The sequence below is a fragment of the Sebastes fasciatus genome, chromosome 10, assembly GCF_043250625.1.
Source record: "Sebastes fasciatus isolate fSebFas1 chromosome 10, fSebFas1.pri, whole genome shotgun sequence".
Lineage (NCBI taxonomy): Eukaryota > Metazoa > Chordata > Actinopteri > Perciformes > Sebastidae > Sebastes > Sebastes fasciatus.
The window spans coordinates 16,762,730-16,776,201 of record NC_133804.1 but is presented as its reverse complement, the minus strand read 5'-3'; the positions used below and the strand labels follow the sequence as shown (position 1 = coordinate 16,776,201).

Genomic DNA, 13,472 nt, shown 5'->3' with positions numbered 1-13,472 from the left:
CAGACTCTATATAATACAGTTAAAATTAGCTCCATGTGGACCAGCTGCAATGCTGCTACTTTCACTTTTGCTACTTAAGAACATTTGGTAGCTAATATTTCAACAGTTTTACTTACTATATGGATGTATTTATACTTGTAAGGATTTGTAATTTTACCACCTCTACTGTAATGGACAGTGCTCCAGAATGAGTACTTTTACTTATATCATCTGAGTACATTTTATTGTTGTTTGTTTGTTGCTTATTTATTATTATCATTATTATTATTATTATTATTATTATTATTATTATTATTATTATTATTATTATTATTATTATTATTATTATTATTATTATTATCATTATTATCATTATTATTATTATTATTATTATTATTATTATTATTATTATTATTATTATATACAGTGCAGGAAGAGGCAAAAACACCACTGGATTTACCTGAAACCCCCACCTAAATAATGTAAAAAATGTACAATGTTATAGAGAACAGAAGATTAATATACATAAATAATATGACTACATAATAGTGATGACACACAATTAGAACAAGATATATATAATAACAACAATAACAATGAATATATCAAAAAAGCTTAGCTGTTAATGCATCTATACTTTAAAAAAACTTGAATGCCAAGACAACCAGAACTGTCTTTATACAAGCATGTGCAACACTGCACTGTACAAACACAGTCAAATAATCAAGGTATTTAATTGACAAGGCGTGAACAACACCCACTAAACCAAATAAACGTAAGTGTGTGTGGCATGAGGATGCTTTTATGCTCTGTGAAGTATGTGTGTGTGGGATGGGTATGTGGGTGGGTGTGGGGGAGTTTTTTTAGGGTGAGTAAATGGTAATGGAATCTAATCTGCCTTCATCCACTCCAGAAAACTGTTAACGTTTGTAGGGGAAATGTGGAGTGAAATTAAAAAAAACACACCTTCACATGTACATAAACCTAAAAACAAATATTTTTTGACTTCACCCAAATGGGCGTGTCTGATGAGCAGACATGTCCTAATCAAATACGACATAAAAGAAACAGCTGGTGGATGAATGGATGTAATCAGGGGAAAAGTTGATCGACATGTCGGGACATGTCACAATTAGAGGCATAGCAAGTGTGGCATCATTGCATTCCTGAAGCTTTAGTCATCTGACGTTCACCTTTAACCCATATTCTCTTCATCTAATACAATCAACCAGGTTAGAAAAAAAATATCCATGTGTGTCATCATTATCACAGGGTGTAATATTGCTGAAATATGAAATATGAGACTCAGCAGTGAAATGGGCCAGTGAGCAACAGGTATACAGCCTTTGTTAAATGTCATGCCCCTGGCAGTTTTTCTTCATTGTCTCTATTCTCATTCATAAGTTATGAAGAGATAGAAGGCCACACTTTAAATGTCTTCATTTCTATGTAGATCATTAATCTGCACTATTTTTTTCTCTGTTTCCTCCCAAAAAGACTACAATCTGTCTTCGCAATCAACTTTAGTGACTCTTTTAGACAAATTGACAATCCTTATTATTCCTTGGAGAATAATTACTGTAATGTGAGACACTGGTGCATCAACAGCTAGGAGAAATAGGCCCTTTCCGGGAACTCTGTCCTTAGGGAATGCAAGGTCAGCAGCTGCTGTGACAGACTAAGCAGCCGAATCTACAGCGTGCAGTTTTTGAATCTTCACTATGAACTATATTGTGCTTGCGAGTAAAAAACAGTCGTTGAAACGGATGGAGGTATAATTGAGCAGCTTTGTGGCGATGCCCTGACTCATCTCCACAGGCATGCGTGCACGTTGATGTGGCTTGTGAAGTGAGAGTGACTGCCAAAACACAATTAGGCACAGCATGCACCCTGCTTTAGCCACACTTTATAATCTATTTCACTCTATAATCTATTTCATTTAGTATATATATATATGTATATATATATATATACATATATATATATGTAAATATATATATATATATATATATATATACTTTTAATGTAAATTCTTATATATATATATAATATATATATATTATATATTATATTATATATATATATATATAATGTATTTATTTATTACTAAATATAAATGTTTTCATCAATTCAAGATATTTATAAGTTCTGAAAGTTATAAGATCTGAAAACTAACTAACTAACTAACTTAACTTGAAATGAATAAAACATATTAATTCAGCCAACATTAAGTTAATGATAAAAGATTGATTCATTTCATTAAACCTCTGTATGATGCTTTACGGTGTGAATTTAAATTCAATATTTTTACTTTGCAGCAATAAAGACAAAAAACGAATCTGCTTTTATTTTGTAATTTCATAAAGTTAAATTTTTGATAGTTGAGAGTGATCTCTTTCCTCTCAGCTTGTTGAAATTGTATCCTAATGATGGCATCAAATAGTGTCCTTATCTCTAAAATAAAAAAAAATACAGCAAATATTTAAATATATATATATATATATATATATTTATATTTAAATAGCTTAAAGTGAAGTACAATTTGAAAACAATTTTTTTTTTTGGTTTTTAATTTGCACAAGTAGATTTTCCCATATTTCTCCTTAAAGCGTAAACAAATGGTTATGAAACTGACAGTACTTCCACTGGAGTAGGAAACAGTAGTATTTTTTCAACCACTGCATCAGAAGAGGTTTCTGTCTGAGGAATCCCGAGGAGGAAACTCTCACCATATATGGTCAATGACGTCACGGCACGTGGTCCGATTCGTGTGAGGTTCCAGACAGCACTATTTCCCGTAACTCCGGAGGGGCGTGGTGAACACATAGTGCCGCTTTAAGAGTTTACAACCTCACAATCATTCCCAGACTTTGGCTTCTAGAAGCATGACTAAGGACAACAGGACGTACTGAAAGTCGTTTTGGGAAGTTTTAAGGCGATTTGAAAAAAAGTGAGGCGATATTTCCTTCCTTGTCCCCCCTTGAAGACGAACCCGCTTGGACTCTACCGATTTACCGCAATAAGGTGGGCTTACCCAGAGTTTGAATTGACACACGTTTATTCAGAGTACTTTGGTGAGACTTTGAAGGCTTTATAGACACCGGCTGGATCCAATTTCTCTTTTCATTTACACAGAAAGGATGTATCGAAACTTTGGGAATCACGGGAGAGGAAACCCGGCGTATACAGGCAGCAACTCTGGGTCAAACAACCTGGGAAGTACCAACACTACCACTACACAGCAGGAACAGGTAGGTGTCTTTTAAGGTGATCTCACACAGTCAGGGTTCAAATAGGTACAACAGAATGTAAACTAAACTGTATTTATTTTTTTAAGTTTTAAAAAGTTGTGAATTTCAATTTTATAATAAAGTTGTAAACATATAATATTGTTGATATCCCAGACACGTAGGGGTCAAACAGGTACAACAGAATGTAAACTAAACCGTATTTTTTTAAGCCTTAAAAGTTGTGAATTTCAATGCTATAATAAAGTTGTAAACATGTAATACTGTTGATGTAACATTATGTGTAGTTATACAAGTTACTGTATGTTTATGAATCAGACTAAATATATATGAACATAACCATGATAAGATTCATTATTTATGAATTGTTATTACGTATGTTTTTGTAATGAGTCAGAATAAATATATATGAACATAACCATGATAAGCTTCATTACTAGTTATGTTTTACTTATTATTACTTATTATAACTAATCATTATTGTTTTAAGTGTTTTGTTATTGATCACATGTTGGATTCTGTTACTAACATTTATCCACTTTTTTTTCTTTTTCAATCTATTTTCCCCAGAAGTTTACAATGGCTGGTAGCAGTCAGTTTGTACCAAGCCTCAATGCCATCACAACCAACCAGGACCTCCAGTGGTTGGTCCAGCCCTCCCTCATGCATCCACCAGGCCCTTCTCGATCTCCAGCGCCCCCCTACCCAACCCTCTCAGGGGCACGGGGGCATCTGGGTCCACCACCTTCCCATTCCCATTACCTCAGACCAGGGGTCATTAGAGCAGCTGCATACACTACTGGTTCAACACGCCGCAGGAACGACGAACATGTAAGAAAGTACTTTATGAACATATATACAAAGATTTACTGATGTAGACACAATGGTAATTGTGGATTTCTTGCGTATCTGCTGTTTGAAAAGTGAGAGTGGAGCTCTCTTGGGAGTCATATTTTCCCTAGAGGGAATGCATAGTGAGGTGTGGACAGTAGCTCAATCATTTCTGTGTAACTACTGTGTGTAATATCCTGTAATACACTCTGTGTCATTTCCCCCTAGACTTACACATCAGATGAATCAATTTAGAAATAGGGGAAGGACAAGATTACATTAAATTAGATTAGATGTAATACATTATTTAAAGGAGAATTTGCTCTCCAGACGCCAGCACACACTGTTTATGTTCTTTGATGGTGTTTACTTTGAGTCAGTATTGACTCAGTCAAATGATCACCTGTGACACACTGTTTGCAAAGATCTGCTTTTTGTTAGCAGGGCAATGTTACATGTCAAAACAAGATATCGCAGATGTTAAAGTGACCCAGATCAACGTAACTTTGACCTTCAGAACCGTCATAATTTTTGTCACCACCACAGAGTAATTTTTTTTGTTTCATCAGAAACACGTTTGCACACACATCACCGTCACAGATTTGTTCATGGCGTTGTAATTTCATGGTACAGGAAGTGGATTGTCATGTGACTCACAGGGGCAAGTCATGTTGTGTGACTCACACCTGAGTCACCGCTGGGGTCTGAGTGTGACTCATCACCCCGAAAGGGCGGGAAATATTGGATCAACAGCAATTATTCAGTAGGATGCTGGGTGAAGTCAGAGTTAGGGTGTTACAAAGGCACAAAAGCTCAGGCATTTCAAAATCATTCAGCCGCCGTGACTGTGATGACTCAGTGCACACACATGGTGGTGGTATTTCACCTGTGTCATGTAGTCTGTGGTGGACTACCAACATGTCTCCTTATTTGTCTGATATTTTGAGCTTTCTGCCCAGAGCAAAAAGGTTTCACAATCCAACTTTAGACATTAAAGGTCTTATTGATAACATTTTTATGTAGATTAATATTCAAAGAAAAATAATACATCTACAGAACCTTTAGAAAGGTGCTGAATAAAAGTATGGCTTTTTCTGAAAAAAATATTATGATTATGAATTAAACATTTAAAAAATGTTGGCGGGTCCAAAATGAATGTTTTGTTTATCTCTGTGGAAGAGATAATCAGCCGTTTCATTCCCACTTCTAACAAGGTTTGTGAGCACATAGTAAAACGACGTGGGTATCACATGGTTTTTCTGCGGGTTTTGTTTAGTGTGGAAAAACAGATAAATGTCTGAGATAGGTAAGTGCCTAGCAATGACTTGTTGTGAAGTGAATGCAATGGAACGGAGGAGGGTTTAGAGTTTGACTCACTGCATCAGGTTAACTTATGTTATGTATTTAAACCTTTATTCTTCTCTTTCTCATCAAAGTTATCCCATGAAGAGGTGGAGAGACGTAAAATAAGAAGGGAGCGGAATAAACTGGCAGCAGCAAAATGTCGCAATCGCCGCCGGGAGCTGACAGACACACTGCAAAGTGTGAGTGAGCATTGTACAAATGTCACAATATTAATGCTCGTAATACAAAGTATTGGTCATAGAATTTACTGTCTTTCTCTGCTTTCCCCTCACGTAGGAGACTGACGAGCTGGAGGATGCAAAGTCCAAGTTACAGAAGGAAATAGCTGAATTACAAAAGGAGAAAGACAAGCTGGAGCTTGTCCTGGAGGCTCACCGTCCCATTTGTAAAATAGAGGACTCGGATTCGGATTCAGACCCAAATCCATCAACTTTGGCAGGAGTCAAACTGGAGCCACAGGAATTCAGCAGACCCGGACCTTCGACCAAACTGCCAACTAAGATGGAGAAGCCTAAACCCAAGATAACCATCCCCACCAAGCGTGTGACATCTGCTGTCGTCACTGAATCCGAGTCCCTCCACACCCCGGTCCTCACAACTACTCCCTCTCTCATACCCTTCACAGCTGGTATGGTTTTCACCTATCCCTCTGCCTCTTCAGACACCAGCACCTCAATCACGTCCCACGCTACATCCCATCATACCCACCACTCTCAAGCCCCACAGCCTTGTGGGATAGCTCACCGCCGCAGCAGCAGCAGCGGAGACCAATCGGATCACTCCCTGCACTCCCCGACCATCCTCACCCTGTGATTGACGGCCGCGTCGTCCTGACTACAACACTAATGTTAATTTCATCACGTGTGACAAAAAGGATCTCTGGGAAGCATGAGGGAAATGAAAATGATCATTCTGATAACCATTTCAAAATGAGCTGTGTGCATCTGCTTCATTTCTCCTTTTTAGAAAGTTGATCCTTTAACTTAGATAATATGCAAATTAGTGGTACTATCAGGATATGAATGTTACACTCTTTATAGTATTGATATAAATATAAAGTCTTTATATTTCTCATTTTAAAAGCTATCATGTAGAATGAGCATGTTTGAGGTTTTTTATGAAAGCATTGCATGCAGAATTATAGAATTATATAAGCTTTCTAGAAAATAACTGTGATAACTCCATCTAATGATATATTAATAGCGATAATTCAGTATAATGTGGCATTTGATAACTTTTTTACATTGTTATGTAACACTTTATAAACTTCCTCACCAAGGGAAATAGAGTACTTTTAAACAAATGGTCCTTATTTTTGTATGAATCTTTTAAAAATTCTAATATTGTCTATGCAAATGAACTACCACTAAGGCTGGGCCGTAGGAGTTGATATAGATTATATAATCACATATTTATTTTTGAGAGTGTAATATATTTTTGGTAATGTTTTCATTGTCTCTGACAAATGAACTGTTTTGGTGGGCAGTGCCTTACTTTGCAGACAATAAAGAGCAAAGATTCATAACTGTGTGACATTTATGATGGTGTATTATTATTATTAGTAATATTATTAATAATAATAAAAAGTCATATATTACAAGAGGATATGATTAGACTGAAATGCATCTTAAAAACAACACATTCATCAGATTCAATTGAGAATGAATTTTTTAAAGTGTGAAAGATATATATTTTTACATTTTGTAAAGTGAACACTGAGACACCAGAATAACCCAAACTGGAACATAAATACTAGTACTAATAATAGGAGATTAATCTGCAGCTATTTTGCGTTTAATCAAGCAAAAATGAGAGCTGAATATTCTTTGGTTGAAGCTTATCCAATGTGAGTTTTTGCTGCTGTGTTTTATATAAATGTATTATTAAAAATAAAACATTATTAAAAAAAATCAAGCATTTTAAAGTCATGACCTTTGACCCTGGGAATTATAATGGTCAGGCGATTAGACTGTTGTCAGGCTATTAGATAGGCATTATCAGTCGCTATAAGCCCCATAGATATGGGTCAATAGGTGCCTACTACACCCAATAGTAGGTTTTATCATCTATTCACATGGTAGATCACTGAACCCTCTAGTGACTGTAGTAATTATGACAGGAGCAGAAGCAGAAGTCAGGCACTGTAGTACAGACCGTGTGAAATGAATTTGTTTTGCCTAAACCTAAAGAAGTTGTAGTTTTGTTGACTAAACCTAAAGAAGCAGTAGTTGTGTTGCCTAAACCCAAAGATGTAGTTTTGTTGCTTAAACCTAAAGAAGTTGTAGTTTTATTACTTAAACCTAAAGAAGCCTTTTTTGTTTGTGTTCAAAACATGACGTTTCATTCAGTTTTACAACATGTTAGAACATGTTGCTTTTAAGTTTCACTTTCTCTTTTACACCATGGTGGATGTAGCAGGCCCCTACAGACCCACATCTATGATGCTTATAGTGACTGATAACGGCTATTTAATGGCCTGATAACACTCAAATCAGGTGCTATTTCTTTCTCTCTCTCCTTTTGTTTTTACATTTTATAGATGAAACAACTAACTGAGAAAATAATGTGTAATGAAAATAATCACAACCCTTTTACTGACGCTCATTAAAAGGGTTTGATGGATGCAATATATATATATATACTGACAAACTCTAATGACCTCAACGGTGAACATTGTGTTCTCTGTTACTCCATTTCCCATAAATGAAGTTGCTGATACATACAGTATGGTTCAGAGGGCATTGGGTTTCTCTGCTAAAATGGGGTTAGAGAGAAAAGCAGAGATGGAATGAGAATCAGGTTGAGAGCTACAGAGCATGAGGGAGAAAAAAAATCTGTGTGTATGCTGCTGCCAAAGGACGTCTGTGCATCGCTAAGTGGCTAAAAGCATTACTGCTCTCTTCAGCTCTCCAGCCTGTGCAAATAGGGCTCCAAAAATAAAACTGATGAACATCCATAGTCAGTCTGTGTGACATGACGGAGGAGCATCAATCAAGCGCAGTCGGTTCAGACACGAAGGTCAAAACAACGAGTGCAGAAATCAATCCTTCACTCTGTGTCATGTAAATGTGTAAATGCTCGTTTCTGCAAAGTCAAACACACAAAGAAAGGTCAGAACAGCACACAAAGTGTCATACCCACTGTATTTAAAGCTCTTCAATGCACTACGAGCATAGCCCACCAATAAACAGCTAACGACAAAATAAATCTTTTCTAATCCATGTGCATTATCTATGATTTAAACTGAAATCGGTTAGTAACGCTAGTTAATACAGATAAATCAAGAGAAAGACGGGTCAAAGTTAAGATCATCCCTAATGTCACAGGGTAAATACAAAGCATGAGTTACAGAAGACAAAGCTGACTGTCGCCAACTCAAAGAAACTCTGTGATATGCTAATTGAACATCAACAACAATGTAATAAAAATGTAATACAAGTGAATTTAAACAGCTTGAATAGAATATAAATCATTAAAACTTGTAGACCTTCCAGTTTGATACAAAGAGTTTCCAGTTGTTAAAAAAGTGACAGAACTTGTTCAGTTCAGCTCTGAGTGAGGTCCAAGGACATCTATCATGTCTGATCCAAAACCTTAACACGTGTGCTGGCTCTAGCACATGTATACATTATGCACAGCAGCCCCACCCACAGTAAACCTGAAGGGCCTTCACATCAGACTGGTTCACAGGCCTGTACAAAGTGTGACAATCATCATGCACATATGGCACTCCAATCCTGTCCTGAGGAAGAGAGTGCATAAAATATTACACATTATTGGGCATCTAGCAAAAAGCAAAATATCAAATAGTTTCTTTTTTTTCCTCTTTTTATCACAACTCATGTATTTCAGTGCTATTGGAATTCAGTGGACTAAATATGGCTCAAAACTGGATTGAAATGAATCTTCAGATCTGGGGATTTAAAAGATCCATGATAACGCTGTCCAGTGCAATAGAAAAACAAGGCGTCTACCAGTGTAGGCTAGTCCAGTGCATGAGATAAATTTATAGATGTGACCCACTTTTTTTTGGTCCCATTTCTTTTTTTCAACACTGAAAAAGGAGAAATTCCCAAAAACAGAGGAGTCGTTAGAAAAAACACTGTAAAATTTAGATACATTATCATCTGGCAAAACATCTATTAAATGTCTTTTTTGTAAAGTCCATAGTGGTGGATTCTTTGTCAAGTCAAAAACCATATCGTGGCACACACATCTTTGCAGCATTCAGAAGGCCCTAATGCTTTTGCACCATATTGTCTGACAAAGCTCTCCTTTCTGTCAATCCCATCACCCCCTAGTAGTGGAGCGGATAGTGGAAAAATCATGCAAATAGTGATACAAGCACCAAATTTGGCATGATAATTCCCGAGGGGACGCTTAGCAAAGATGAACGATTGGCCACGTGAAAATCGAAGATGGCGGCCATTTTTCAAGATGGCCACCAAATTGACCTGCCGATAATGGTTTCTCTCATAGAAATTCATCTAATTGATCGATTTGAGTGATCTTGGTAGTAGTAGGGGATCAGTGGTCCAAAGTTTCCTTCCCTGAAAGACCGGATAAGCAGGAATATGACAAGCTCTATATCCAACACCAGGTGCTAGGACTGGAACTGTGGACTCTCAAGCCGCAAAAAACACAAAGCAAAGACTCAGCGGACAGCCAGGAAAGTAACAAAAAAGTTATTGTAGGATGTTAAAGCTGTACAAAATTAGATCAAGCATACATGAAACATATAACTCTACATCACACATTCAAATCGACCAAGTACATGCATTTCTGTTGTCAGGCTATTAAATAGGCATTAACAGTCGCTATAAGCCCCATAGATATGGGTCAATAGGTGCCTACTACACCGACTAGTAGGTTTTATGATCTATTCACATGGTAGATCACTGAAACCTCTAGCGACCGTAGTAATTATGACAGGAGCAGAAGCAGAAGTCAGGCGCTGTAGTATAGACCGTGTGAAATTCCATTTTTTTGCCTAAACCTAAAGAAGTTGTAGTTTTGTTGCCTAAACCTAAAGAAGCAGTAGTTGTGTTGCATTAACCTAAATAAGTACACATTCAAATCGACCAAGTACATGCACTTGAGAAAAACATTCTCCGCTAGTAAATTTGACAGCCTTCTTGAAAAATGGCCGCCATGTTGCAGTTAAAAATTGTTAAAACTATGAAAATTAGATCCAGCTTGCCAGAAAACAGATAATTTGAAACCAAGATCACTCAAATCGATCAAGTAGATGAATTTCTATGAGATACATAAATCGTCATCAGCAGGTCAATTTGGCGGCCATCTTGAAAAATGGCCACCAAAATCTTGGATTTTCAAGTGGCCAATCGTTTATATTTGCTTAGTGACCCCCTCGGCAATCATCATGCCAAACTTGGTGCTTGTATCAATATTTGCACGATTTGATTGAAAAATGTATGTTATCCGCTCCACTATAGACTACAGATTCCTTATGTGAGTATAGGGGAAGCCCTTTAACTGCTGAACATCAGTCATCAGGTGAGCACACCAGGTGGAGCTGGTCTGGGCTCCCCACGCTGCCTGTGCTGGAGCTCCCATCCCCCAGGTCCCTGGCCACCATGCAGGGCAGGTTGAGCTCAGTGGAGCCTCCTGGGCTGGAGTCACTCCTGCTGACGCACTCCTCCTCCAGCACCAGACACAGCTCCTTCAGGTCCAAGTTCTCCTTCACCAGGCCGTCCTGCATGCGCTCCAGGTCGGCCAGCTTCTTCAAGTAGCCTCCCAGGTCCTCCCGCATCACTTTGGCCGCGTGATGCCCAAACAGCTGCCACTCTCTGGCCAGCTTCTTCACTTTGAGCCGGTCGTCGTCCAGGAAGCAGCAGAGGTCCCGAAGCTCCACGTTCTCCTCCTGCAGCCGCTGGTTGATGACTTTCAGCTCCCTGATCTCCAGGAGGTGTCCCTGCAGCTGTTTGTTCACCTCCTTTATCAGCCGTCCTCGCTGGATGAGAGCAGAGATCTTCTCCGACTCCTCTTTACGCAGCCGGATCACCAGCTCCTCTTTGGAGCACGCCAGCAAATCCTCGTCAGACATCTTTGACAGCTCTCTGTTTATTATCTCACCTTCGCTGCCCATTTTTTTTTTCTATTATTAAAAAAAAACCTACACCTAGAATATACCTGAGAATATATTAAAAAGAGCTTAGATGTGTAGCTTCAATGCTCAACACATCACATCCTCTTCCTCTGCATATTTTCCAGATGTCATGTATCATGCAATCATTACAGCACAAGGAGGCCAAATCATGGCACAAAAACATGTGATTTTCTTTTTTTTTTAGATGGCTTTTCTTCGAGGTCCTAATGTGTGCAGATCCTGCAGTGTGTGTTCTGATGTCTTAATGAGGTCGAGTATGAAAACGCACCGCAAACCCCTCCATTAATGTCAGTCTGTCATCCTCTCAGCAGCAGGCTGTGTTCTTCCAGAGGCCTCCAGGAATACAACTGTCCTTATTTTACCTCCTCTTGCAGTATGAAAGCAACAGCCGCCTTGAGGAGCTCTTCTGTGGGCCTATATTGTGCAAAAGGCCCGGTCGATCCACGGAGGCTTAATCCAGCAGCCTCGGATGCAACACCCCTGCAGATGTTGTGATTTTTTCACGTCGCTGGCATCGTCTCAGCAGGCTGTAGCTCCTCTCTGCTCGACTGAATGAACTCCTGGTAGGTGACTGGAGTCCGTTCTGTGCAACAGCAGCTTTTTTTTCAGAATCGATTCATTCTTTAGATAAAAAAAAAACAAATAAACAAACAAAATAAATCAAAAATGCAATCTCGCTCTTTTTATCCGCTCAAAATGAGTGCATCATCTCTTCTCATCCTCTAGGGCCGGACTGTTACCACAACAATGTCCGCCTCCGCCACTTTTCACGGCTGTGACTCCGCTGAGCAGACGAGCTGCGCGTCAAGCTACATGCAGCATCACCGGAAATCTGTCTGCACAGTCTTCAAAATAAAAGCACCAACTTGTGTGAACATTTTAATGAAAGAAGTGAGAATGCATTGCATCTTAAACCTGAGGTAGGCATAATGTTTTTGGCATCATTGAGCAAAAAAAATCCATTATAACCGTTCAGTTACCTTTCAATTCATATTGTAATTCAAGTGTTCTGAGAGATAACTAGAATTCTGCACCTCCTCATGGCTCTGTTTTCAGGCTTTAGAAAAATCTAGCCCCTGACGAGAGACTTTGACCAATCACAGGTCATTTCAGAGAGAGAGCGTTCCTATTGGCTGTGCTCCGGCTGGTGGGCGGTGCTTTGTATTTCCTGAACTGTTCCAAAGCCTTTGGAAAGGAGGCTGGGTCACGCATCATCAACGCGTCATATCTTTGGGGGTACAACACATGCGCAGTAAAATCTGGCCTGCACTCGCCGAAATTGAGCCAATCGCAACGCACGACCGCAGCTTCAGTTACACTGCGCATGTGTCATACCCCATACCCCAAGACCCATATCCGCCCGTGACCCAGCCTCCTTTCCATTGGCCTTGAACTGATCTCACAGTTGGTCACTGGTCACAAACTTTCTCATTTTACAGCTAAACGGTACACTACAAGATGTTTCTGAAAACATTTGAGGCGAGAAATAGGCATTACAGTAACAGAATATTGATTCATATTTGAGTTTGTGAGTGATTGACAGCTGCTCAGAGACGGCAGCCTCCAGCTTGGCTCAGATTGGTTGTTTTCCTCCGGTCTGTGAAATCTTGCAGCTGTCATTACGACCACCGGAGGACACAGAGGCACATGATTTTTTTCAGATTACCCGTCTCATGCACTACTGTCAGGATATAGTGACCGTTTAATAAAAATAACTTTTTCTATTTTTTACTTTAAATGATGGCGTCTTACTAAGGTTTCAATGCAATCATGTTCCTCAACAACAATTCTTTTATTTTGAATGATTTTTCCGGAAGTCTCACTTTTTATGATTACTGCTGTTTTGACATGTCGGGTAGATAGTAATCTGACATATTTGTGGTTTCCTCTGATGTTTACAGCGGCTCTTCGCATACCAT

The 13,472-nt window shown here is 38.7% G+C and overlaps 2 protein-coding genes across 6 annotated transcripts; one reads left to right on the top strand and one right to left on the bottom strand.

Annotated features, from left to right (window-relative positions):
* Window positions 1–2,828: 2,828 nt before the first annotated feature.
* On the top strand, window positions 2,829–6,953 carry fosl1a (FOS like 1, AP-1 transcription factor subunit a). 4 transcript variants are annotated; one of them, XM_074648558.1, is made up of 5 exons: window positions 2,829–3,003; window positions 3,115–3,230; window positions 3,801–4,058; window positions 5,495–5,602; window positions 5,700–6,953. In XM_074648558.1, exons 2-5 carry the CDS (start codon window positions 3,120–3,122, stop codon window positions 6,234–6,236), a joined length of 1,014 nt encoding a protein of 337 aa, XP_074504659.1. In that variant the 5' UTR covers window positions 2,829–3,003; window positions 3,115–3,119; the 3' UTR covers window positions 6,237–6,953. The 4 variants fall into 4 exon arrangements, with proteins under 4 accessions (XP_074504659.1, XP_074504657.1, XP_074504660.1 ...); XM_074648556.1 differs by having other exon boundaries at window positions 2,833–3,003; window positions 3,798–4,058; XM_074648559.1 differs by lacking the exon at window positions 2,829–3,003 and having other exon boundaries at window positions 3,017–3,230.
* A 331-nt stretch (window positions 6,954–7,284) lies between these two features.
* On the bottom strand, window positions 7,285–12,424 carry ccdc85b (coiled-coil domain containing 85B). Of its 2 annotated transcripts, XR_012595581.1 has the most exons (2): window positions 10,450–12,420; window positions 7,285–7,636 (listed from the first exon to the last, which is right to left on the bottom strand). XR_012595581.1 is itself a non-coding variant. In XM_074648560.1 (1 exon), the coding sequence occupies exon 1, from the start codon at window positions 11,530–11,532 to the stop codon at window positions 10,930–10,932; it is 603 nt and encodes a 200-aa protein (XP_074504661.1). In that variant the 5' UTR covers window positions 11,533–12,424; the 3' UTR covers window positions 8,550–10,929. The 2 variants fall into 2 exon arrangements, 1 of the variants encoding a protein (XP_074504661.1); XM_074648560.1 differs by lacking the exon at window positions 7,285–7,636 and having other exon boundaries at window positions 8,550–12,424.
* Between the last annotated feature and the right edge of the window lie 1,048 nt (window positions 12,425–13,472).

Bases quoted from the DNA above. Each gene is read 5' to 3' on its own strand.
- fosl1a (XM_074648556.1), top strand. From the start codon at position 3,120: ATGTATCGAAACTTTGGGAATCACGGGAGAGGAAACCCGGCGTATACA. The intron at 3,231-3,797 runs GTAGGTGTCTTT...TATTTTCCCCAG, and splicing joins CCACTACACAGCAGGAACAG to AAGTTTACAATGGCTGGTAG. The intron at 4,059-5,494 runs GTAAGAAAGTAC...TTCTCATCAAAG, and splicing joins GCCGCAGGAACGACGAACAT to TTATCCCATGAAGAGGTGGA.
- ccdc85b (XM_074648560.1), bottom strand. From the start codon at position 11,532: ATGGGCAGCGAAGGTGAGATAATAAACAGAGAGCTGTCAAAGATGTCT.